This window comes from Rhinolophus hipposideros, assembly GCF_964194185.1.
Source record: "Rhinolophus hipposideros genome assembly, chromosome: 10".
In the NCBI taxonomy this organism is placed as follows: Eukaryota; Metazoa; Chordata; class Mammalia; order Chiroptera; family Rhinolophidae; genus Rhinolophus; species Rhinolophus hipposideros.
In genome coordinates this window covers 4,236,393-4,262,680 of record NC_138056.1, presented here as the reverse complement: position 1 = coordinate 4,262,680, position 26,288 = coordinate 4,236,393, and the positions used below count along the sequence as shown (strand labels likewise).

General features: G+C 54.8%; 1 protein-coding gene across 1 annotated transcript in view; it reads left to right on the top strand.

Moving 5' to 3' along the window:
* The window catches only part of LRP5 (LDL receptor related protein 5), a 102,296-nt gene that overhangs the window by 70,216 nt on the left and 5,792 nt on the right, over positions 1 to 26,288 (top strand). Inside the window, exons 9-21 of the mRNA XM_081062389.1 lie at positions 1,237 to 1,526; positions 2,942 to 3,168; positions 4,487 to 4,671; positions 7,312 to 7,635; positions 9,219 to 9,418; positions 12,387 to 12,595; positions 13,504 to 13,694; positions 14,276 to 14,485; positions 17,344 to 17,469; positions 20,846 to 21,082; positions 22,062 to 22,172; positions 23,331 to 23,567; positions 24,558 to 24,697. Of these exons, the coding sequence (XP_080918515.1) occupies positions 1,237 to 1,526; positions 2,942 to 3,168; positions 4,487 to 4,671; positions 7,312 to 7,635; positions 9,219 to 9,418; positions 12,387 to 12,595; positions 13,504 to 13,694; positions 14,276 to 14,485; positions 17,344 to 17,469; positions 20,846 to 21,082; positions 22,062 to 22,172; positions 23,331 to 23,567; positions 24,558 to 24,697 (2,687 nt within the window). The remainder of the gene's footprint in view (positions 1 to 1,236; positions 1,527 to 2,941; positions 3,169 to 4,486; positions 4,672 to 7,311; positions 7,636 to 9,218; positions 9,419 to 12,386; positions 12,596 to 13,503; positions 13,695 to 14,275; positions 14,486 to 17,343; positions 17,470 to 20,845; positions 21,083 to 22,061; positions 22,173 to 23,330; positions 23,568 to 24,557; positions 24,698 to 26,288) is intronic.

Sequence of the window (26,288 nt, the reverse complement as noted above, 5' to 3'; positions counted from 1 at the left end):
CTCAGCAAACCTTTGCTGGAGGAATAAATGAATGAATGAATGACCAGCAGGGACCCGGTGCTTGCCCTCAAGTCGTTTACAGTCTGGTGGGTGAGACACCCCTCAGCTCTGCCCCCAGGCGGGTGGCTGTAACTGGCATGTTAAAGAATGACTGCCTTTAAAATACAAGGGAGGTCATTTGAGTTTGGAATTTAAGGAGCCGGTGGGGAGCAGTGTTTGCTGGCCAAAGGGACAGCTGATCAGAGACCTGGAGGTGAGGCCATGTGGGCTGACCTGGGAGCAGCTACTGCTTCTGTGTCTCTGGGGAGGCCTGTAGTCCCGACCTGCATTCCTGATACCAAGTTGATGGCATTGACAAGCTTCGTTTTACGAGGCTCCTTTTAAAACACATTCATCATCCACTGTGGACCATGGGACCCACCCGTGAGTGATTGTTTAAAAAACAAATAAAATCCCAGGGATAAGAAAAAAGATGTATCCATGGGGTGTGATTAAAATTGAGAAATTGGGCTCATTTTCCCTCCCTCTCTTGTATCTCTCTCATCTCAGGATTTACTGAGAGAGATGAGGAAAAGGATTCTTTTTTTAGCTGAAATACCTAACGTTAAATGAGAGCCAATTTTAACAGCACCCCAGTAGATGAGTGAGATTAACAGGCTGGCCAAAAATAAATGAACGTGCTAAGTACCATCTGCTTTAATAAAATAGAGGCATCTTTGACCGTCCTGGGTGGGTCTGAGTTTTCGAGGTCGCAGAGGAGCCATCTGGGGGGCGTCTCGGGCTCCAGTCCCGTTGGCAGGCCAGGAGGCCTGGCTTGGGGAGGGGTGACTTGTTCCATCGCTGCCTCGAGGTGTTACTGTGTCCAGCCTGGGCCGGAGCTCAGGCCAGGAGGCTGGGTTCTCCCAGTCCTTGCTTTCTTTGAGCTGCCGCCTCACTTCCCAAATATGTCACCTTCCACAGTGTGTCAGCGTTTCTATTTCCTCAACTGGAAAACAGGGATGGGACTAGCTTCTAGCCCCCAGGTTGCTGAGTGGTCGGAGCAAGTTAATGCATTGAAGTCCCACTGGGACCTGTTGTTCCTGCCACTTCAGCACCAGGCAGGACCTGGCTTTCCATCATCTCCACCGAGTGGGCTTGTTTGTGTCTGGCGGACATAAAGCCACACGTGGCCGTGGATCGATTGCCCCCTCCCTCTGCTGGGCTGCTGATGTCAAGGGCCTGTGTGTTTACTTCCAGGAACCAACCCGTGTGCAGACAGGAATGGGGGGTGCAGCCATCTTTGCTTCTTCACACCCCGCGCGACCAAGTGCGGCTGCCCCATTGGCCTGGAGCTGCTGAGTGACATGAAGACCTGCATTGTCCCAGAGGCCTTCCTCGTGTTCACGAGCCGAGCCACCATCCACAGGATCTCCCTGGAGACCAACAACAATGACGTGGCCATCCCACTCACGGGCGTCAAGGAGGCCTCGGCACTGGACTTCGACGTGTCCAATAATCACATCTACTGGACGGACGTCAGCCTGAAGGTACGGCCTGCTGTGTGTCCCGCACACCGCTCTGCCGTCAACACCTTGCCTGCAATGCGACTGCCTCAAAGGCTTTAAAAATGTTTTCGAAAGACCTGTACTATTTATTTAAGTCAAATCAAGCCAGTAAAATATTAGTGAACCTATTTTGATAAACTAACATGAATGATTACAACTGTAGATCCAGGAGATACACAAATGGGCTTTTCTAGAGTGGTTGTGTTTCTGTGATACGTGTGTGACGCTGTCTTTAGATTCACTCCCTCCCCAGTGCCCCTGGCTTAGCAGACTTTCTTCATTCAAGGTGCAAACAGAAACATCCTAAATAAATACAGAGAAAGCAGGGCTTGGCAAACTGGTCCATGGGCCGGCTTCCTGGTTTTGTAAATAATGTTTTATTGGAACACAGCAATGCCCATTTGTTTATGGATTGTCCACGCCAGCTTTTGTGCCTCTAGGATGGGTGGTTGCGACAGATCTGTGTGCCCGTGAAGCCCAAAATATTTCTGTCTGCCCCTGTACAGAAAACGAGTGCTGAACCCTATCGAAAGTACAGTATTGAACAACTGAGTCTAATCATCTGTCGTTTATCCTACCATTTATATTACATGTCTCTTAAAAGTTTTCCTGATTTTAAAAGTTACCAGGGCTCATTGTAGAAAGAGGGAAATATACAGAAGAGTATAAAAAAGAAAATAAAAATCACCCATAACCCCAAGAGCACAAGTCAACCATTGCTGACATTCCCTGTATTTCTTTGGAGTTTTTATCCTATGATAGTATTTTTCATAATCGCAATTATATGCTGCATAGAATTTTATATCCTGGTTTTTTTTCACTTAAGTTGTAACCGATACTTTTTAACCTATTATAAACTCTTTAACATAATTCTTTAAATGTGTAAAGTATTCCACTGCATAGGTATTCCCTGTTATACTTAACCATTCCCTGTTTTAGGTGTTCTGGTCACTCCCAGTTATTCCCAACTCTAAACAATACCACAGCAATAAAAAAAGCCTCTTTTGTATTTTCCGTAGTTCTCCATCTTTTGTATTTTCATTAGTTCCTTTGGATAGATTTCAGGAGGAAGATGACTGGGTGGAAGGATGTAACTATTTCTAAGGGTCATGATATCTAGGTAATAGATAATATGTACTTTATATTATATAATTTATTTTATAATTATATACAGTATAACATAGGTACATATTTTTTTATAAAATACACATTGTATAGATAAATACAGCCAAATCATTTTTTCTAAAAAGGTTGTATTTTGCTGCATTTGAAACATTCATTTAAAAACTCTCGAATGGGGGTGGGTAGCAGTTGCTCCAGGTGGCCAAGCTTCTTGTACTTAGACATCTTGAAAACGGCTGCTTCCTAACCATGGCCCTTCTCCCTGCTTCTCCCAGACCATCAGCCGCGCTTTCATGAATGGGAGCTCGGTGGAGCACGTGATCGAGTTCGGCCTCGACTACCCGGAAGGCATGGCGGTCGACTGGATGGGCAAGAACCTCTACTGGGCCGACACCGGGACCAACCGGATCGAAGTGGCCCGGCTGGACGGGCAGTTCCGGCAGGTCCTTGTGTGGAGGGACTTGGACAACCCGCGGTCCCTGGCCCTGGACCCCACCAAAGGGTAAGGGCCGTTTTTGTCCGATGCGTGTGTGTCCCTGTCCCCCTTCCATCTCTCTGCCTCACGGTGATGACCCGCGGCCATGGCGGGTGGCTGCCCAGCTGGCTCTCTGTGATTAGAGCAGTATTGGCAGCCACCAGCTTTGAGGTGGCCGGGGCCGGCCGGACCCTTGGAGGTCATCCAGTTCATTTCACAGAGGGGAAACTGAGGCCCAGCACAGAAGGAAGGACTAGCAGCCACTGTATCAGGCACTGCAGTGGGTTGTTCCACTGCAGCAGCCACGGGCCCGCAAGGGGTGGGTGTCTTTGTCCCTGATTTTACAGAAGTGGAAACGGAGGCTCTGAGAAGCTGAGTGACTTACGCAAGGTCACATAACCAGTTAGAGCAGGGCTGGGCCGACACGTCCTGTCTCAGGCTCCCGTCCTGGGCAACTTCCCTCTGCCGGGATCACCAAGACTCCCCATCTCACAGCTGGCTTTGAGCTCCTTGGAGCCCAGGCTTCTTGCAGGCTGCATAGCCAAGGCTTACCCGTGCTGTTATCTACAGGCGGCCTGGGCCCGGCCTGGGCACTGGGGTCAGAGGGGTCAGGGTGGAGTCTCCCCCTAAACCAGAGTTTTCTTTTCTGAGATGCTGACACAGTGCTCACCCCATAAATCAGCGATGCATATGGAGCCCCCCAAACCCTGTGTGTCGCATGCTCTGTTAGGGAAGGAAAGTTTCAGGATGGCAGAACAGAGAGAAATAGGTCCAGGTTTTAGCAAAAGAGCACGTATGATGTGCACGGTTCTGGAATAAGGATGTGTTTCCTTTCCTGGAGCTGCTGGGAGTCAGCAGAGCCGTTGGAATCCTGGCCATGCAGCACCTGCCGCCTTGGGGTCTTGCTTCCTTCCTGTTTTGGGTCACAGGACCAAAGTCCTGCTTTGTCCACGTTCATCCTGGTTCCCTTGCCCCCTAAATCCTGTCTGGCTTAGTTAGCGTTTGTCTCCAACGAAAGCATCCTGGCCTGGATGTTCTGTTACCCAGTCACCTCGTCTGTGTACCTAGTTTGTCTGTAAATGGTGTGATCACCCGTACCCCGCAGGTGAGCTGTGGGAATTCAGGAGGCAGGAGGTAGCACAGTGACAGCCCCTGGAGGGATATCGGCGTGGCGGTGGGTTCAAGGGTCTCACCTCTTCTCTGCTTCCCAGAGGGATGTCGTGGATGTGGATTGCTCTGGGGCAGGGAGGGCCAAGTCTAGGCGATGGTGGCGGTTGTGTTCCCTGCCCTGCGGTGACAGTGGATGCACCTGAGCCCGCCCCGCCCTCCTCCCTGTGCCTTCCAGCTACATCTACTGGACCGAGTGGGGCGGCAAACCGAGGATCGTGCGGGCCTTCATGGACGGGACCAACTGCATGACGCTGGTGGACAAGGTGGGCCGGGCTAACGACCTCACCATCGACTACGCTGACCAGCGTCTCTACTGGACCGACCTGGACACCAACATGATCGAGTCGTCCAACATGCTGGGTGAGGATGCGCGGGACCGACGGGACGGGGGCAGCCCTGGGCACGTCTCAGCCCCTCTGGCTTGTGAGTCCCCAGGCCCTGCAGGAAGTGCTTAGCCAGCCTCGCCCTCTCCCCAGGGTTGTCCCTTTCGGCGCTGTGCCCTGGCTGTAGGTGTGTGCACAGAGGTCCTGGGGGCCACTGTTTCCTGCACACCTACTGGTGAGCTGGGTCCCAGCTAAGCCCTGAGCTAGGACTCTGATTTTACACTTCACCACATGGCATAGGATTTCATTGATGGGGAAACTGAGGCCAAGGGAAGTGACAGGACTTGCCCGAGGGCACAGAGCACCTCTCAGTCCCCAGGACCATGCACTCAATCTCCATTGATCCTGAGCACCTACTGTGTGCCAAGCATTTTTGGGACCACTCACAGGCCATACCCAACTCCCTGGGATTAGATAAACAAAACAAAATAAAACAAATCGCCTTGCTCCAAAGCTACCCAGCAGTAGGGGCAGGATTTGAACCCAAAACACACAACTCTGAGCTCTGTACTGCTGGAGGGGCATGGTTCTGTCAGCATTCTCGGGTGATTCACCAGGTGATGGGGCGACCATGTGCAGTAGAGAGAATCTGGCTTCCTCCCTGTGGCTTCTGCTGTCACCTGCGGTGGGCTTGGTTGTGCCCATTTCACAGATGAGCAAACTGAGCCATAGGTAGGCTGAATGGCTTGCCCCAAGTACTGTGTGAGCAGAGCTAGAACCCCAGTATCCTGGTTTCTGCTTTGGGCAGACTGCACACCCCCTACCCCTGCACCCTGACTGTCCTGGTTTATGAGGCCAATGGCCAGCTTTGAATGTGTCTTTAAGCAGTGAATTATGAGAAGCTGGTGGCAGGTGAGAAACCAATCACAGCACAGCTGTGGTTGCCCGAAATAATTCAGCTCACTGATGACCCCAGAGTGGAGACACACTTGGACGGAAGACAGCGAAAGCCCTGGACCCTCCCACGACCCTGCCGAGCGAGGGTGGCCAGATGCGTGTTGGGTCTGGCTGTCACTGCTGTAGAATGTTTTCCATTTAATGACGCAGATGTTTACTGAGCCCTTAATAATGTGCAAGGCCCCAGGCAAGTGAAGGATGGGTAATGATGCCTGATGTCGTTAGAGCTGGACACAGCATGAACTTGGGGCCTTGCGGCCCAGTGCAGTCCTGGCCCGGGCACGTACTAATTGTGTGACTTCAGCCAGCTAGTTACCTTTCTGTGCCTCGGTTCCCTAATACTAGTAGTACCTTCCTCATAAAGCACTTACCATGTGACCTAAAGAAGATGACATGGGTAAAAGCACTTCTCACCATGCCCGACACATAATAGGTGCCCTCTGAGTATGTAATTATAATGATAGTTGTTGGAAAACGGTCTGCTCCTGGAGACCTGGTGTGTGTGTGTGTGTGTGTGTGTGTGTGTGTGTGTGTTTGGTGGAGGTACTAGGGAGCATCTTTATTTAATAACTTGTTTTTCCTAATGATGAAATAACCCACTTAGAGAATTTTTGAAAATACAGAAAAATATGAAGAAAAATGATAATTATTCATAATTTCACCATTCACTGGTAACCAATATTCATGTTAACATATTTCTTTCCAGGTTCACAAATTTTAAAGTAATATTCTTAATTGTTAAAAATCTGAAGATTTCTTTTTTCCTTTTTAAAAATAGTTTTAAAAACATTATTTCAGATTGTGCCATATATCATTTTCATTCTACTTTCTCTCATTCCCACATGTGACGAGCGTGTTCTCATGTCATTAACATGTTTTCATTGGCACTGTTTTTAGTGTGAAATAGAACATGCATGAAGTGTTCATGATGACACAGTTTGACTCCTGAAGACCTAGAGAGCCATGCCCAGGCCAAGGGATAGAACTTGTGTCACCCGGGCCCTACGTTTGTTCTCTCCCTCCCCCATGGCGCAGCCCCATTGGGGCCCTGTCGCACCCAGCTCTGAGCCGGCATGTTCTCCATCGTATCCCCGACACAGCCCAGTGCTTGGCACACAGTAGGTGCACATACATGTGCTCTGTTTGAGGCCGCACCCTGGTATGGTTACCCCACACTTTGAGTCATGAGTCTCTGCTGCTGGCATGTGGGGTGATTGCTGCCCAGACTTCTACCTCCATTCTTCTCTCTATCTTGCTGTTCTAGAACTTTCTGTCAATGTGATCACATAGCATGTGCTCTTTAGTGTCTGGCTTCTTTTAATCTAATGCCTGTGAGATTCGCCCCCACGTTGTTATTATTCTTTTTTATTTCTGCGTCATTTCCATTACATGAAGATCCCACCACGTTTTCGGTCCATTCTCCTACTGACAGGCAGTGGGTTGTTTCCAGCTGGTGGCTGTTACAGACAGAGGCTGCTGTGCACGTCCTCTTCCGTGTTACTGGGGTGGACACTGCGTGCATTCCTCCTGTGGCAGGGCCCGGGGACAGCCAGGTCACTGGGTAGTGTACATCTGTCCAGCTTCAATTGATCCTGCTCGTTTTCCAAAGTGGTCGGACATTATGGCTCTGGCACAAGCCGCCAGGCTGCAGGTTGATCCCGTTCTCCTGGTGGGGCAGCCTGTGCCGAGGCTGACACTCTGCCCGTGTGCCTCCACACAGGTCAGGAGCGGGTTGTGATTGCCGACGACCTCCCGCACCCCTTCGGCCTGACGCAGTATAGTGATTACATCTTCTGGACAGACTGGAACCTGCACAGTATTGAACGGGCCGACAAGACCAGTGGCCGGAACCGCACCCTCATCCAGGGCCACCTGGACTTCGTGATGGACATCCTGGTGTTCCACTCCTCCCGCCAGGACGGCCTCAATGACTGCATGCACAACAATGGGCAGTGTGGGCAGCTGTGCCTTGCCGTCCCCGGAGGCCACCGCTGCAGCTGTGCCTCACACTACACCTTGGACCCCAGCAGCCGCAACTGTAGCCGTAAGTGCCTCGCTTTCCCTCTGCTTCTCACCCCTATGTTAGCTCAGGCTGGCTCTGGGGCCTGAGGAGGAAAGGACCTTCTTATATTCGTTACGTTGGTGCACGTGGACTGTTGGGCAGGTTGTGCACTGCACAAGCTGCATCACGTTACCTGGAGCCCCGGGATGGGTGGCGGACCTATTGCTTTATCAAGATACAAAGTAGATGGGCCAAGCTGCCACATTCCATGGGGTAGTCTTTGGATGTGAAGACCAGTCATGGGGGAGAGTGGGCATCGTTCTAGTGCTTTTTATGGCATTCACATAATCCTCAAGCCTGTAGGGTAGGAAGTGTCACTGTCCCCATTTCACAGGCAAAGTACCTGAGGCACAGAGATGCGTAATATCCCACACAAGGTCACACAGCTGGTGAGGTTCGCATTAGGTTTGAATCCAGGCTGGCTGGCTGCAGAGTCCCTGCTCTTGACCCCTTGCCATCTGGCCTCACGTTCACTCGTGTAACCATCACATTGACCCTCTGGATTAGGTACGCCTTTTCGGAAAGCTCTCATGTCAATGATAAAAAAGCGTGAGGTTCAGAGAGCCTGAGAGCCACTTTCCCACGGGCCACAGGAAGAACAGGTGTGTCGTCTTAGCAGGCTTTTCTCCTGTGATGTCAACAGAGCACCAGGTATAATTCAGCCCCTGCAGCATGTGACAGTTTACGAAGCTGTTTGTCATCTAGGGTCTTGTCTGAGGCTCACACAGCCCTGGGCCTTAGGAGGGCTGGTCTTTTTTGTGCTGGTCATGTGGACGAGGCACCAGAGTTCCAAAGGGTTAAGGGTGAGGCCATGAGTTCAGGGGCATGTTCGAGGCCCCAGGCTGGCGGCCACAGCCTGGGACTCCCCACTCCTGTGCTCCCTTTGTCCTGTTGTCTCTGCCCCCTGGGGACCATAGCCTTGAAGGGTCAAGTGGAGGTGCAGGTGACCCATGGCCTGGAGGGGATGCCTGGGACTCCGTCCTCGTGCCCGTGGCGAGCAGACCTGGGGCGAGACTTGCATTCACAATGCCCAACTGTAACTCCTGACCATGGCGGCGACCAGTGGCCTCCTACATATTCTGAGTGACGCAGTTTCCGCACCGAGGCAGCTTTGTTCACTGCCACCCCCAAGGAGTGTCCCCTCCTAGTGTCGCTCTTCAGTCCATCTGGTTCTCAGCAGTTCCGTTACACACAGGATGCAGCAAACTACACACCACCCGAGCACGACGTCCTGGCGGGTGGGAGTTTGAGGCTCACTGCCGCGCTCTTCCTTCCATCTTAAGTCTTGATAACTTAAAGGTGCATTGATATCTGTTTTTCAAATAACACTCGGAAAATACTGAAACAACAGAGACATGTAACGTGGAGAGTAAAATTCCCCATTGTCGACCCCCAAGAAACAGCTTTATGTCCTTCCTGCCTTTTCTCCATGCCCATCTGGTGGGTGCGTCTACACATCTCTCTACAGTAACGTGGAGTGCCGCCACCCCCTCCCTGCCCCTGCCGCCTGCCCTCCAGCTCCCAGGGACTGATGTGCCGCCCCCCATCTGTTTGCCTCACCCTAGCGCCCAGCACCTTCTTGCTGTTCAGCCAGAAAAGTGCCATCAGCCGGATGATCCCGGACGACCAGCACAGCCCAGACCTCATTCTGCCCCTGCACGGACTGAGGAACGTCAAGGCCATCGATTACGACCCACTGGACAAGTTCATCTACTGGGCGGACGGGCGCCAGAACATCAAGCGAGCCAAGGATGATGGGACCCAGGCAAGTGGAGCTGTCTCAGAGCGTGGGGGGCGCTTCTGCGCGGAGCTTGTCCTGGTGGTCTCTAGGCTCTGCCCCCTTTCCCTTAGCGGAGGGGGTGCCCACAGAGCACAGTTTTGGGAAAGCGATGATTTGGGCTCTGATATGTCATTGCTGGGTATACACCTGAGCAGTGGAAAACCCTTCGATTCTATGTAGAAATGGGATTTTATAATTTTTGAAGTGGTTGGCACGGGGTGGGGGGGATCGAAGCCCATGGGATTATTTTTCTTTCCACAGTGGCTTTGTGCAGGGTAGTTGATATTGTTTAATTTGAATTTGTTCTTACTTCATAGGAATTGTATAGTCCCTTCTGCTATAATGCCATCTATGTGTTCTAAAAATCACTACACTCACGCAAAATCACACAGCACAAATCACAGGGCTTATGGGGGAAGGGAGCTGGGGCACAACACTCAAAACCCCGTCACCAACATCCTGAAAAAAAGGAACTGATAACACAGGAGCGTCTTGTGTACGTTAAATGGCTCAGGGCATCAAAGCTACAGTGGAGATGGGGCTTCATCTTGAAAACACCGGAAGGTGGCCACAAGGTTGTAGCCTGTGGGCTTTGGTGAACTGGTGGGATGAGGACTGTCTCAGGGAGCAGAAAGTGACATCCCCAGTGTGGAGGTGGGGCTCACAGGGAGGTGGACGGTGTTGGCGTGTGCGGTTGTCTTCCTACTTGGCTCCAGGCTGGTGCATTCAGCCGGTGCTTCTCACGGATGAAATGCACACGAGCAAATGCGAAATCTCTGTTCTGCTCCGGTCGTCCCGGGTCCATCCCTGCACTGGACGACATTGGCATTTTCAAAATGCACGTTCTAGCTTTTCCGTGTTAGGTTTGTGACCGATTCCAAGAAGGACGTTCTCACCACAGCCTCGGGGTACACCTGGCATCTCCACGTGGCAGGGAGGTGACAGGCATTCCTCCCATCATTGTGGGGTCGAGCACATGCTTGGCTCGTCCTGCCAGTTTCCAGAGACTCCTTTTACAAAAGCTACAGAACCAGACAGTCTCTTTTCTCAATCCAGGGGTCAGTGTAGGGGCTTACGTCGTCATGGTGAAATCTTGATACTGTTATGACAGTAATGCAGAGAAATGCTCGTTGCGGGAGATTTTCTGATGATTTGCACGTCTGTCAAGTAGATTTTGCCGTTGCCTCCCTTGAACTGGATGCTAGTGCTGTCTGGATGGGCTAGAACCCCCTTTCAACAAAATACTTCATCCGGCAGGCAACGATGTGACCCTTTGAGGTGTCACCCTTTGAGGTGTGTGTGCTGAGTGGATGGTGAAGCCCCAGCTGTGCCTGGGCAGCTGTGAGCACCGTCTCTGTGGGTGCAGAGCCTATTGGAAATGGTGGAAATGGATTCCTTTCATCCTGCTCCGTGCAGGGGACAGTTACTGTGAGTCCTTTCCAGAATGAGGAAGTGTTAATTGGCGGACTGTGATTTCCCTGCTGAGAACGATACAGGGTGCAAATTGCCTCAGAGTCTCATCCGGGGTTCTTTCATGGTATCTGAGCAAAAGCATTCTTTCATAGTACCTGGGTAAAAGTGGGAAAGCCTTGGGAGAAAAAGCCGTTTAGGAGCAGCTCCTGGGTTTCTATTTAATTTGGAAACACGGTTCCCTCCTGCGTCTCTGGCTAAGCTCCAGTTGTTTTTGGGGGGGCGGGCACCGCGTCCAACCCCTAAGGATGATGTTTTAAATTATTATCTACTTGGCTAAGTGGTCTTTCCTATTTTAATGTTGTATTGTGATCAGCAGGCATTGCATAACATTTACCATTTTAACCTTTTTTAAGTGTGTGGCTCAGTGGCATTAAGTCCCTTCATGTTGTCGTATGGCTGTCACCACCATCCATCCCCAGAACGTTTTATCCTCTCAAACTGAATCTCTGTGTCCATGACACACTAATTCTCCATTCCCTTCCCGCAGCCCCTGGCACGCTCCATCCAGGCGACTTTCTGTCGCTGTGAATTTGGCCCCTCTAAGTACTTCATATGAGTGGAATCATGCTCTTACAAAATCATAGTCTTTCTGTTTCTGGCTTATGTCACGACGCCAAATGTCCTCAGTTCATGCACGTTGTAGCGTGTGTCAGGATTTCCTCCTTCCTCGTGGCCGAGGAGTGCTCCATTGGGTGGGAGACCATGTTTTGCTTACGTGTTCATTTGCTTACGTGTTCTCCTGCCCGTGACACTTCGGTCCTTTCTCCATGGGGCACACAGTGCTGCCAGGAACTTCATGAAGTGGCCGAGGACCGGAGGGGGCGGGGGGCGCGTGTTGATCATGGTATTGAATGGGATTCTAGTTATAAATTTTGCATTAGCCGAAATATTATCATTTACGCTGAAATTGGGGTTCAGGTTTTGTAAAACTGGCCTTCTGGTACGGTTGGTCTCCTGGGGACGGCTGTGTGGTTCTCAGCTGGCTGCTCTGATGCCAGCCTGGTGTCCCAAAGTCTGCTTTTAGGCATGGCTTCCACGGCACCCTTGCCTGGCCTGTACCCTCACTGGGCCTTGTACCCCTGGCCTCTCCCTTAGATTTGAGGGTCCTAATAAAAAGCATGAGTCTAAGAAAACGAGCAAGAAGAGACGAGATGTCTTGAGAAGGGGCCTGTGGTCCTGGGTTGACTATTCAGCCGTCAGGCAGTCCTATGCGTGCAGAACAGGACCCAGAGAACGTGAGAGCCACAGGTCTGGGAGGCTGACCGCCGGGCCCGTGGGTTCTCTGATGGGTGGCCTGGACATCCGAGTGGACGGCACAGAGCTCTTCCGGAGGCTGTTGTAGGAATCGGTGTTTCACTGGCAAGTGGGCCTGCGGGTTGCATGTGTCAAGGGGGCCCATTTGATAGGTTGGAATTTTGACTTTTGGCCTTGCCCTCCCCACCACGCCTTCAGCCGGTGCTCGTTTCTCACTGTTTTACAGCCTTTCGTTCTGACCTCCCTGAGCCAAAACCAAAACCCAGACAGGCAGCCGCATGATCTCAGCATCGACATCTACAGCCGGACGCTGTTCTGGACGTGCGAGGCCACCAACACCATCAACGTCCACCGACTGAACGGGGACGCCATGGGCGTGGTGCTCCGCGGGGACCGCGACAAGCCGAGGGCCATTGTCGTCAATGCCGAGCGAGGGTACGAGGCCAGAAGGGCAGGCGGGCACTGGGGGGTGGGGGCTGCATCCCGCTGGGGCGGGCCAGGAGGCCTGTTGGTGAACGTCAGCCTCAAGCTGGGAGGGGCCTTCCACTCCCACCCTTCTGATCGACCAGGAGACTCCCGGGTCCCCGCCATAGCAGCCAGAGCTGGACTTCGAAACTCATTCACGGACGGTCCCTCGAGACTGGCCTTCATGGACACAGGGACTTCTTGGCAGCTGTGGAGGGGCAGGTGGCTCGAGTACTAGTCCCTAGGGCAGTTGCAACAAATGACCACAAATGGGGGGCTTAAAACACCAGATATTTATTCTCTCACTGCCAGAGACCAGAAGTCCCAAGTCAAGTGTGGGCAGGGCCGTGCTCCCTCCAGACGCTCAGGGAAGGCTCCTTGCTGCCTCTCAGCCTCTGGGGGCTCCAGGGAGGCTCCTTCCTGCCTCGTGGCCTCTGGGGGCCCCCAGCATTCTTTGACTCGTGGCCATATCCCTCGACCGCTTGTCTTCACAGCGACTTTCTGTGTCTGTGTGGCCTCTTCTCTCTCTTGAAGACACTTTCATTGGATTTAGCGCTCACCCTAACCCAGTATGGCCTCATTTTGATGCTTAATTCCATCTGCTGCATCCCTGTTTTCATATGAGGTCACATTCTGAGGTTCTGGGTGGACATGGATTTTGGGGGTACACCATTCAACCCAGTACAGGGAGTGACCGTTTCAGACTTGGGGACCAGCCCTGATGGGCCAGGGCCACATGACTGGTAACCTTGCAAAGGCCCGCTGGAGGCCCGCGGGCCAGGGGCTGGGCTGTGTGGTGCTGAGCATGCTGGATCCCGGCTGAGGAGACGGCCGGACACAGCGTCTGTCCCTCACCTGCCCTCCACAACCCCCCACAGGTACCTGTACTTCACCAACATGCAGGACCGAGCGGCCAAGATCGAGCGCACGGCCCTGGACGGCACCGAGCGCGAGGTCCTCTTCACCACGGGCCTCATCCGCCCCGTGGCCCTCGTGGTGGACAACAGGCTGGGCAAGCTCTTCTGGGTGGACGCGGACCTGAAGCGCATCGAAAGCTGCGACCTGTCAGGTCTGTGCTCCGGGCGTCCCTGGGGATTGGGTCCCTGGGCAGTCACAGGTCTGGCCTCCCTGGGATGCCCGGGCTTCCGTGTCATCAGCAGTGGCCACGCTTGTCAAGGACCTCCTCGGGACTGTGCTGGGGCTTCCTGTGCCCCTCATGCAGTCCCACCCAGAGTTCCAGGATGTGGGCCCCAAATGATACCTGCGTAGCAGACGCAGAGATGAGGCTCAGAGAGGGTGAGCGAGCTGCCTGGGGTCCACAGCATGGGGTAGAGCAGAGTCTAATCCCAGCCTCTGCCTCCTGTGCTCAAGTTCACAGATGGGCCGCTTTAGTCCAGGAGGCCCCTGGGCGGGACAGGAGTGAGAGTCGGGGCCTCGAGGGGAGAAGGGTGGGCACTGTGCTTACCAGAACCAGTGACTGGGGTCCATTGTTTTGGCCGGCCCAAGTGGGAGCACGGCTGTCCAAGGGCTGGTCTCGGATCGGGCTGATTCCCGGGAATCCGCCCCAGGTTCCCGGGGAATCGCCCCAGGTTCCCTGGCAACCCTCTGTTCTCCTGAGCCAAACGTGGGGGGCACTTGTGCCACTTGCAGGGGCCAACCGCCTGACCCTGGAGGACGCCAACATCGTGCAGCCCGTGGGCCTGACCGTGCTGGGCAAACACCTCTACTGGATTGACCGCCAGCAGCAGATGATTGAGCGCGTGGAGAAGACCACTGGGGACAAGCGGACGCGAGTCCAGGGCCGTGTCGCCCACCTGACCGGCATCCACGCCGTGGAGGATGTCAGCCTGGAGGAGTTCTGTATGTCGGGGGTGGGCAGAGGTGTATGTGTGAGGGGCGGTCCTCAAGGGAAGAGTGGTTACATGCTCACAGCACAGCAACCCCTGAACCGGCCCCCTTAGGGACAGATAGGAGCGTGCTAGCCTGAGGCCCCATTTTCCTTCTGGCTGTCAGCTGGACACCGCCCTCAGCTCCTGGACGCCACGTCAGTGCTCACCTCATGCTCCCCTCCATCTCAGAGACAGATCCGAATCTCTGACTTCCTCCTCTACGACCACCTGGGGACCTGCTCTGCTTTTCAAGGGCCCGTGATTAGATTTGCCCGTCTTTAGACTTGTCTCCCTTTTGATGAACTCGAGTCAACTGACTAATAATCTTAACGACATCTGCAAAACCATGGACATGATAACTCATCACATCCCCTGCACTGGGGGTTAGGGTGGGGAACGGGGGCATTTAGGATTCTGCCTACCATAGCCTGGCTGTTCTCACGGGCCTGGGAGAGAGGGACCTCTACCCTGGGACCTCTTGTTCTCCACCCCCTCCATCCATGGCTACAGTGTGTGTGTCTACCTGTCTCCTCGCTCTTCATTCAGTAAATACACCTGGGCCACCACCGGGGTGGACAGGGCCGTTCCCTGTCCTGTGACGCCTGCTGTCTGGCCACTTTCATGGTGCCCTTCACGGCCCTGGGGGATGTCCCACTCTCCAGCCTCTCCCTGCCCCTCACCCTACCGCTGGCCATGTGCCTGTTCCCAGAGCCCCTCTGTCTGATCACCTTTCCTTTTCTTCTCTGGCTCAGTAACTCCTGCTAATTTTTCGGCTGTCACTGGGCTCAGGTGTCCTTCTCTCAGTGGATGAGCTTCTACCTGTGGGTCTCCACTGGCCGTGCTGTGTTGCGACTCCTTCCTCCCAGGCCCTGGGCTCACTGTATTATTACATGATGTGCATTTCACAACAATTCTACTTCATAGTTGAGGACGGTAGGGCTCAGAGAGGGCATTACCTTTCCCCTGTCAGCTGGCGCTTGGCTGTGAGGCCAGCGGCCATGTTTTAGCCCCTGGCCTTGTGTGCTGCTTTCCTCCGGTGGGCTGTGCAAATTGGCAACCACATTCATTAGAATCATGTGTCAGGTACAAACACATGGGTCTGAGTGAGGTTGTTGGGCTCCCTGCTCAGAGCGGGGCCTGACCTCTGATGCGGTGAATTGGTCACTTCGTGTTGACTGCTGGGTGGCCAGTTTCCACCCTTGTGAGTTTTTGACTGGGTTCTGGATAAGTGAAGTTGTTAGGTAAACAGTTTCCAGATAACCGAGGCACCTGTGGATATGGGTTAGAATGACTGTGTTTGCCTGGCCCCTTACACCGTCCCCAGCTAAGTCACGGGTTACTGGGTGTCACGGCCTTCAGAATGGCGGGAGGTGGTCAGGACGGTGAGCGTTGAGCCCATGAATGTCCAGACCTGTTGGTGTCCGGCGAAATCCGGGTGCACTGGCTGGCAGCTCCTTGGACCTGAGGGGACGAGAGGGTCAGGAAACGTACAGTGTGCAGAGATGAGGGTGGCAATTGGGGACATCCTGTGAGCACTGATATGCAATGTCTAAGGTGACATGAGTGAGGGCAGGAAATCCCGTGTTTGCTTGGGACGTGAGTCACCCAGCCTGCTTCCCTCCAAGATCCCACGCTAAACTCTAAACCAGGTAGCACGATGCAGCCCGGGGGCCACAGCTAGATTCTGTGAATGAGGTTTTCATTGGAGAACAGCCACGCGCACTGGCTTATGTGTCCTTCGTAGCGGCTGCCTTGGCATTACAGCTGGCAGGCTTGAGGAGTTGTGACGGACAGTCTAGCCCATAAAGCCAAAATTATGAACTTGTTTACAGAAAAAGTTGGCTGACCCCTGCTCTAAAGCATGACTTCTGCCATTTTAAGGACACCTAATCCTCGAGGTTGAGGAGGGACAACTGTGTGACTTTTGGTGGAGGTGGGGGTGGGGAGCCGAGTGCTTTCTGTCTTTTCTTTCACTTGAGGGAGGTCAGCTACCCTCCCCGGCTCCCTCCTGTCACTCGGGTTGGACGCATTGTTGGTTACATAGAAATCTGTGAGCTCCCCAGGGTTCAGCAGCCAGCCGTTTTCACTCCCCTGTGTATTAGTTTCCTGCAGCCACTGTAACAAATCACCACAAACTGGGTGACTTAAAGCAACAGAAATGTATTCTCCCACAGTTCTGGATGTGAGAAGTCTGAAATCAAGTTGTCTGCAGGGCTGTGCTCCCTCTGGAGGCTCTGGGAGGGGTAGTTCTTTGCCCCTTTTGCTTTGTGTGGTTGCAGGCATTCCTTATGCTGCATTTCTCTAATCTCTGTCTCTGTCATCACATGGCCTTTTCCCCTGTGTCTTTTATAAGGACACTTGTCACTGGATTGAGGACCCATTCAGATAATCCAGAATGACCTCATCTTCAGATCCCTAACTGGATTACATCTGGGAAGACCTTTTTCCCAAATAAGGTCATATTCAGATTCCGGTCTTTCGGGACGTGGACAAATCTTTTTGGGGGCCACTACTCAGCCTGTTATGCTACAAGAGACAGACAGGCAACAGTATAGAGTAACCGTGTGGGCTCAGTGGGACCTGGTGCTGATGAGCTGGGCAAGTTCTGTAACTGCTTTTGGCCTCTGTTTCCTCATCTGCAAAATGCAGTGTCACTAGAAACAGACTCCGTAGGCTGCCCTGGGAATCAAGTGGGAGGATCTGTAGGAGCCTGGCCTACAGGAGTGCCAGTTCTTGTGAGTTCTTGCCTGGCCCTCATCCCCTCCACCCTCTGGGTTGGTCCTGAGGTGGGAGGCAGAGCCTTACCCCCACCTCTTTTTGTCTCTGCAGCAGCCCACCCCTGTGCCCGGGACAACGGCGGCTGCTCCCACATCTGCATTGCCAAGGGTGACGGGACGCCACGATGCTCATGCCCAGTGCACCTCGTGCTCCTGCAGAACCTGCTAACCTGTGGTGGTAGGTGTGACCTCAGTGCTTTCTGTTGGTTTCTGTTGGGAACGTGGACAGGGACTTGATTTCTCTGCCTGATGGTCACTGCCTAGCATCCTTTTAAAATCACAGTCCCTGTGGCATTCAATTTCCAAAGCAGACTACTTCATTTGCCATCCTTTTTTTACCCCTTTCTGCCTCCCCGTACACCCTACTCCTGTTCAAGCTGTTGTTTCTCGGTCTAGTTGTGTAGGACACAGCTCCCTGGCCCATGCTGGCGTTATGAACCTTGTGCTTCCCCCGCTGAGGCAGTTGGTCGCCAGTCCTCGGTCAGTCGGCCGCTCACAGCAGCTTTTTCCGGCTGCCAGCTACTCTTGCCCACTGCTCATACTGGCTGCCGGCAGCCCACGGCAGCACACGCTGGCTATCGGCCACTCACTCTTGCTGCCGGCCACAGCAGCCTGCGGCAGCCCAGCTCCAGGGAAAGCTGTTGTTCACAGTCTTAGCTGTAGAGGGTGCAGCTCACTAGCACATGTGGGAATTGAACCAGCGACCTCGGCGTTAAGAGCACGGTGCTCCAACCACCCGAGCCACTGGGCCGGCCCCTGGTCCTCTTTTCCTGCAGCTTTGTGGGGGAGTAGTCAAGAATCAGACAGACCTGGGTCAAATCCCAGCTCTACCACTTCCAAGCTGAGTCACCCCAGGCTGATCTTTTGAGCCTCCTGTGAGGGAGGAAGGGAGGGAATTAAGTAAAAGCACTCTGAATGGTCCCTGATATATGGCACATGGGAATGCCAGCTGCTATTAGTTGTGGGGATAGAAGCAGTAACAAAAAGTGACAACTGTTACGGTCACCGTGATGAAGCCCAATTCCCAGGGCTTCATTTTTACTGCCCCCAGTGCCCCTAGGTGACCTTGGATCCTCTCATCTCCCCTTCTCCTCCATGAGTTCCTGGGAATCAGGCTTCACCCTGTCCTAACCCCCCTCATACCCTCACTGTGTCCCTCACACAACCGCTGGTCTCACAATACATGGGTCCTGTTCTTCTCTGGAGCTGGTTGTGCCCTGGTAGAAACTGGTCATTGCCTCGTAGGTCGGGGAGTGGGACCACAGGGCCTGTCCTTCTGGAGCTTTCTCCTGCCCTGCCTCACACTGCAAACACTAGAGAACTAGGCCAAGAGCAGGGGGGACATTTTGTGGCTGCCCACTGGTGGGAGCCACCTTGACTCTCCTGAGCTTCCTTGTGGCTTGTCTCCAACTTGCAGTTCCGGACGCACGAGGCTTTGTGGCCTGAGTGGCTGTGCAGCTCCCACAGATGGTCACGCTGCCCTGGCGAAGAGCCCTCTGTGGAAAGAGCTGTGCAGAGCGCTCTGCTGTCCCCAGACCCCAGCTATGCGCCTCCACACAGAGGACGTGCCTCTGTCCGTTGTCCCGTCCTTCTCCCTCTTCCCCGGGCTCTAGCCCTCCAGATTTGAGGAAGTCCAGACCCCTACTCACGGCCCAAAAGACGTGTGTTTACTGTCTACCTTCCTTTATTCTTCCATGCCACCTCTCTGGGGAGATCACAGAAGGCTAAGGGCCCACAGGTTCTCGGGAAGTGACATGGACCCTTGTGAAATGGTGGGAGCCAGACGGGCAAGGAACAACCACGTGGCTTCAGTATTCTCAGCAGTGCCACTGCCAACGCTGTTTGAGCCCCTCCTGAGCCAGGCGCAGCACCACACACGCAAACGTGCACACACGCACACACACGTGTGTGCTCTTACCCAACTATCTTGGTTACTTCTTGTGATGGAGCCTGTGAAGTAGGGTGGCTGTTTCTGTTTTAGAGATGGGAAAATGGAGACTCTAGGAGCTTGGGCGTGGCACAGTGGCAGAGGGGAGCTTGGGCACAACCCCAGGTCTGTCCAATCACCCCCACCCTCATCCCACCCTCACCTTCCAGCCATGGCTGCCGACCCTGCAGAAATCAGAACTTGACCTCCACAAGGGGGTCATGGACCCTCTTTTTCTTGGATAGGGGGTCAGTCAAAACAATAGGCATAGGGTCTTTGGGAGCTGAAGTGGGACGGGGACCCCTGTCCACATACACGTTGCCGTGGCCAGCCTCTGCGCATGTCCTTTGTTGGTGGCTCAGCATGTAGACATCGTCCCTGGCTCCTTTTGGATGCCATGGGCACCCAGGCTTCTACTGGCCCTGGTGTGTCCTTTGTGGCCGGGCTCAGTGGGGACAGCCAGGCTTCTTTTTGTGTTTGCTCACATCCCCTTCCCCACACATATCCCGTTCAGCTTGGTGTGAACCTGGCTGTGAACACAGGTTCTAAATGTCAAGGCTTAGCTGCATTGTTGCTGTGGGAAATCAATACTTTCTTCCTTAATCAGGTTTCCAGAGCGTTGAGGACTGTTGTTAAACTTTGAAACGAAGTTCTGGCCTGTTTCCCGGCCTCAGTTTTCTGTGACTTCCCACACACAGGAGGGAAGGGATGGTGATAGGAACCCCCGGAAATTGGGCAGACCGAAGCCATGGGGCTCTCTCACTTCTCTCTGCTGGTGCCCCTGCCTCTGTGCCTGTCTACATGCCAGACTCCAGAAAAATGCCACTCACTGAGCATTACTGCCCTTGGCCTGTGCTGAGGAAGTTGGCTCTGAGGGCTGGACTGACCCACCATGGTCACCTGGTAGGAGATGGCCCCAGGTCTGCTGTCCTTTGCTCTCCGAGCTCAGTACCCGCACATGACTCCCTCCACCCGGGAGCCTTCCCTCCCCTTCCTCACCCACTTCGCACCCGCTATGGTATCCTCACCCTCCTGCCTTTTCTTAGCCCACTCTTTCGTAAGGTGCCCAGGTCCTCTGCCAGCCCCCACTGTGCCCATGGGCATGCTGGCCACTTGCAGAACTCCAGCTCACTGCTCCAGCTGCCCAGCCCTGTTACAGATGTGGGTGCTGGCCACCTGCTGCTGACCCACTGGGTGCAGTGGACACTCAGGCGTGGCCAGGCCCCCATGCACACACTCGATGCACTGGACTGACAGCCAGGCCTGGGGCTGGAGGCGGCAGAGGCTGGCTCCCGCAGAAGGGACAGACAGGACCCCGAGCGGAAGGGGTCTGCCCCTGCTTCCCAGCGGTCACAGCTGAGTTCCCAGCCTGGAGCGTTTCCCGCTGTACGCGGTGTAGTGCCTGCTACTTAAAGTTCATGGTCCCAATTAGCCTCTTTTCCCTCCACAGTGAAAAAAAACAGCAAAAGTCATGTCTTCTTTCAGCAAACATTACCCCCACCTTCCTCTTACGCCCGCGCAGCGTCAGCTGACAGGACACACCAGGCCATGCAGCACCAGACGCGTATCGCCGGGATTTCTTTGCGTGGGGCGGGGCTGCCAGTGATGGCGTTTCTGTCTTCCCCAGAGCCTCCCACCTGCTCCCCGGACCAGTTCGCCTGTGCCACGGGGGAGATCGACTGCATCCCCGGGGCCTGGCGCTGCGACGGCTTCCCCGAGTGTGACGACCAGAGCGACGAGGAGGGTTGTCCTGTGTGCTCGGCCGCCCAGTTCCCCTGCGCGCGTGGCCAGTGTGTGGACCTGCGACTGCGCTGCGATGGCGAGGCCGACTGCCAGGACCGCTCAGACGAGGCGGATTGCGATGGTGAGGCGCCCTCTTCCCTCCCCGGCCCCGCCCACAAGCTCCCACAAGGCCCCGCCCACAAGGCCCCGCCCACAAGCTCCCACAAGCCCCACCTCTGTATCACATCTACCTGTGCTGCTGCGGCCCCTGCCCCAGCACCATGTTGGCCTCCGTCTCAGAGGATGGCAGGAGCCCTGAGTAGGAACTGTCCCCTGCCTCCTCCCACTGCAGACAGAGCCGCAGCGGGCCCCTAGTGCAGGCTCTGGGCTCCACCCTCTGTTTTGAGAGCTTCCTCCCCTGCTCGGTTACCAGCAAATGGTCCCACCCACCTTGAGGACAGGCTCCCTTGTCTCCAGTTCCCAGAGCGGGGCATCTGGGGTAGGACAGGTGGGGAGCTGAGACAGCAAGTGTGCTTGACGGCTGAGGCCCCAGGCAGCTGCCTTCCTGGTGGGGCTGTAGCTTCTTCCAGGACAGTGTCTGGGAGCAGGAAGGGAGGTGGCCACAGCAGTCAGTACCCAGCGTTTTGCTTCCTCCCACCCCCAAAGGCTGTGAGCTGTGTTGGTCACTTGCGTGGGATGCTTTCACCTTCATAGTAGCTCTGCTGAGATGTCGCCTGTCCCCTGCCCCACCCACTCTAGGGAGTCAAGGCTCCTTGTGGGCCATGCTCTAGTTGGCTCTCACTTGCCGTGTGACCTGGGAGAGCCTTGGTTAGTCCTGGTGCCGTGTGGGAGGAGTCTGGTCAGTACCTCCCGGTGGGTTGCTAAGGTGTCTTCCCTGCCAGTCCTGAGCCCGGCCCTGAGGAGGCCTTGGAACAGGGGTCAGCAAGGGGAAGGGGAAGAATGGGTTTGCCATGACCAGTCCCCAAGCCAGTCCTGGAAAGGGTCCCCTTTGTCCACTCTGAATTTGGAGTCCAGACCTTTGTTGTTGGGTCCCGGGTGGCAGGGCAGGGAGCCACGTCAAGCCTGCCAGCTTCTCTGAATGCAAGGCCCGCTCCTTACAGCCGTCTGCCTGCCTAACCAGTTCCGGTGTGCCAGTGGCCAGTGCGTCCTCATCAAGCAGCAGTGCGATTCCTTCCCCGACTGTATCGATGGTTCTGATGAGCTCATGTGCGGTGAGCCGGATTCCCAGAGGGTGGGGGTGGGAGGTCTCCGTCCAGTGCTGGGGTTTTGCCCAGGGGTATGGGGCCTAGAGGAAGGAAACATACTGGGGGCCGTGTGTAAGGGGGCTAGGAGGTTGGGAGCACTTGGCCTTCGGGGGGAGGCAGGGAAGCCTTCCTGGAGGTGGAGGCAGCTGGGAGGCTGAGCTGGGAGAGGAGGGGGAGACTCTGAGCTCTGAGGCATTTCGGCTGGGACAGAGGCACAGAGGCAGTTCCCCTTGATAGTGCCAGGCCAGGCCTGAGTGGGACGCATCATACTGCTGCCCAGGACCTCACTCAGCAACATCTGTCAGGCAGTAAGATTGCTCCCGGATGACAGGGCTGTGTCCAAGTTGAATCTAGAGCCGCGACTCCAGCTCCCATCCTGTCTGAATCAAAGACTGCCTTTCAAGGCCTGGTGGCTTTGATAGTGGACCATGTTCAAGGAGCACCCCTACCTGGCAGTCCCACACACGGGGTGCCCAGAGGTTCCCCTGAGCTGGCTCCTGGCTTTATGGGTTGGCCTGAGCCCCACGAGTCCAGGCCCTGTCACACTCTGCCCCTCACAGTGCCCCCACTCAGGATTTCTGTGGGACGTAGTGAGCCCTGCTGATGAAGGCCCTGGGCCCATGGCGTGCCTGTTCGCCCAGCCCCTGTGCAGGGGTGAAGTCCACTGCTACGTAGGCTGGGAGACATCAGGCTCCATCTACCTGTCCCCACATCTGTAGCCTGCTGGTCAGTAAATCATAACCAGCTCCAAGGGCGTCCTGGCCACGCTCATGACTCACGGAAGCATCTGGTATATTCACATCCAGCCACCAGCGAGAGCCCCTGGACAAAGGGAAGACAGGAGGCTGCTGTGCGGAAGTCACCCCTTAGGGCCCATTGGGATGTAGGTAGAGCTTAGCCAGACAGAGCAGAAGGAGGGCGCTCCAGGCAGGCCGAGGGGGCAGTGGGCAGAGGTGCTGAGGGCAGCATGGCTCCCCAGCACCCCATAGTCCCTTCATGACTCCCTCCACCAGTGGGTGCTGGGCCTGGGCAGAACCAGCCCCTCCAGGGCACATGGTGTCTCCCCACAGGCGCCTGTTCTTTTGTGGTTAACGATGACCACCTATCCTGTCTGTCCTCTGGCAGAAATCTCCAAGCCATCCTCGGATGACGCCCCAGCCCATAGCAGTGCCATCGGGCCGGTCATTGGCATCATCCTTTCGCTCTTCGTCATGGGCGGGGTCTACTTTGTTTGCCAGCGTGTGGTGTGTCAGCGCTACACAGGGGCCAACGGGCCCTTCCCACATGAGTACGTCAGTGGGACACCCCACGTGCCCCTCAATTTCATAGCCCCAGGCGCCTCACAGCATGGTCCCTTCACAGGTAAGGAGCCTGAGATGTGTGTGCAAGGGCCCTGGGCAGAGATGGGGAGAGTAGTCTGGACGGGATGTGGGACGAGTAGATCGGGAATGCCGCCACCATGGCCCTTGTTGTACACGTGGCAGACATTACTAATCGATCGCAGCACTCAGGCTCTACTTTGGCACCTGTCCTTGGCATCAGAGCCCTTCTCAACACAGAGGCCTGCACAGCTATGACCCGTCCTTTGGCCTCGGAAGTGTGGGGACAGCTCATTGGACTTGACCATCAATATTCTTGTGGGGTGTGTCTTGAGTCATTCGTGGGGGGCAGCTGGGTTTTCTGTAGCATCAAAGGAGTCGACATATATAACAAGCACTTTTGCCCTGACCATGGTTTGGACTTGGCTGTGCAGTTACAGTGACTCTGCGGTGTGGTCCACGGTGCCACAAACCTGAGAGGCCACGTGTGTCGATGTCCTGGTCCCACGCCAGGCTGAACCACACTGGTTCACTTCACAGAGAAGGTGGGCTTAGTCAGTGCTGAGCCCGAGAGGTCACCGAGGTCAGCTCCAGGGCCTGTCCAGCCCTGGGTCCCTCTCTCCTTTCTCAACGCCCTGCCCAGAGCCAGCCTTGTTGGGACCCTGATTCTTGGGGGAGGGGGTTATCAGGGGTCTCTCAGCAGCTCCGAGAGACCCGAGGTGGTGGCATGGTCACTGTGGCAGCAGCCCCGAAGCAGGGCCGTGTCTGTGCCAGGCGGCTGTGTGCTGAGACCCTCTGAGTTCCTTCCTGCAGGCTCACAGCGGCCCCCACGGGACGTGCTGTGCGTGTCCCCATTTTACAGCTAAGGCTCACACCTGTGGTGGGCAGAGGCCCTGGGGTGGTGGGGAGGTCGGACACACCTCAGCCAGGACTTACCCACCTGAACCTGGTCCTGTGGCGGCTGGAGCTGAGGAGGACCCGCCGTGTCTGAGGGGTGCCCCCGCCTGACCTGCTTGTCCCCCTTGCGTGGCAGGCATCTCATGCGGCAAGTCCATGATGAGCTCCGTGAGCCTGATGGGGGGCCGGGGCGGGGTGCCCCTCTACGACCGGAACCACGTCACTGGAGCCTCGTCCAGCAGCTCGTCCAGCACCAAGGCCACACTGTACCCACCGGTGAGTGGGGCGGGGGGAGGCCTGGCAGGCCGGAGGTCCCCACCACCAGGGGCTGACCAGGGGACACTCCTTAAAAAATGACCTCAGGACCTCTGGAATTCTTAGCTATCCCTCCTTACAGAATGGTGAGAACGTTGACTTTCCTTTCTCTCCAGACCCTGTCATTTTTCTCTTCAGTGAGTGATATTGTTTCCAGTTTAGAAAAGGGTACTCCTTATTTATTACGGACAATCTAGAAACAATACAACAATCTATAGAGCAGAAATCTCACCCATCATCCAGCCTCCAGGGTGGCTGTTGGGCATTTTAGTGTCCGGGTGGTGGTCTCTGTTCCACACAGGCCCGCCCGCCTATGGCTGCCTCTGTCGGGCGCATCTGGACGGGGTGCTCAGGTGTGCCTGTTGCAAGCTCCCCCTCAGCGTTCTCCCCAGGGACACCCCACTTTCCCACCAAGACCTTGCTTGTCCACAGAAAATAACTGGATTGTTTTCTGAAGGACAGACACTCTTGGGGGGACTTGTGTGGCTGAAATGCTCCTTGGAGCTTCCGGCAGCTCAGGCAGGGTCGGGCTCACCCTAGCCAAGCCACGTGCCAGAGCGAAATGATCGTACGGAGGGTGAAACACTGAAGCCCCCAGGGCCCGAGCCCCCTGCAGGATCCCGTGTGGGGACTCTCTGAGACTGGCTGGGGGATCCCAAATTTCCAACAGCTCCAGGCTAACCAGGGTGAGCTTGATGCAAGGAGGTAGGTGAACCTGTGTATTTATAAACATTGAGGTCTGACTTGACTTGGTTCTACGCTTTTTAATTCTCTAAAACAGTATGCTCTCCTCAGTGAGGACAGCCCCTTGAGCTTTTTGTGGGGTCTCCAGCGAGCCCCACCAGCCAGGGCTGGGCTCTCCTGCCCTTCTGAATGCCCTTCTGAATGCCTCTCATATCTGGGGTGTTGCACCTGACTATGGCAGGCCGTGGGAGGGGAGGAGGCAGCAGAGGTCATTATCTTGGGTTCGCAGGACAGGAACTCGTCTCCTGGAGGCTCGGGGTCCGACTATATTTAGGGGCAGAGGAAAAGAGGAGCCAGAAGCCTAGCGTTTAGAATAGTCACCATCGTTCTTCGCGTCCTCCCTACTCTCTGACTCTCCCCCTGCTCCACGTAACTAGCCAAAAGCACCAGAATCCCATGTAAGACTGAGCTTGCCCCTAGAAGCAGCCCCCTGGACCCTCCATGCAGGTCCCAGGGGGCTCAGGAAACTGGCTTCTGTGTCTCTAGGCTCTGCTGGGAGCCGGGGGATCTCATCAGGAAGCAAGAGACAACTCTGACCAGCCAACTATCTTTTTTATATAATTCACATACCGTACAGTCCACCCACCTAAACTGTAGGATTCAGTAGTTTTTAGTATATTCACAGATATGTGCAGCCATCACCATCGTTAATTTTAGAATATTTTCATCACCTAAAAAGAAACCCCACGCAGAGCCAGCTATTTTTAAATTAACATGATTTTGCGTCAGTAATATATGTTCATGGTACAGAATTCACAAGGCACAATACAATATACAGTGAAAAGAGGGACCCCCCACCCCGACCCTG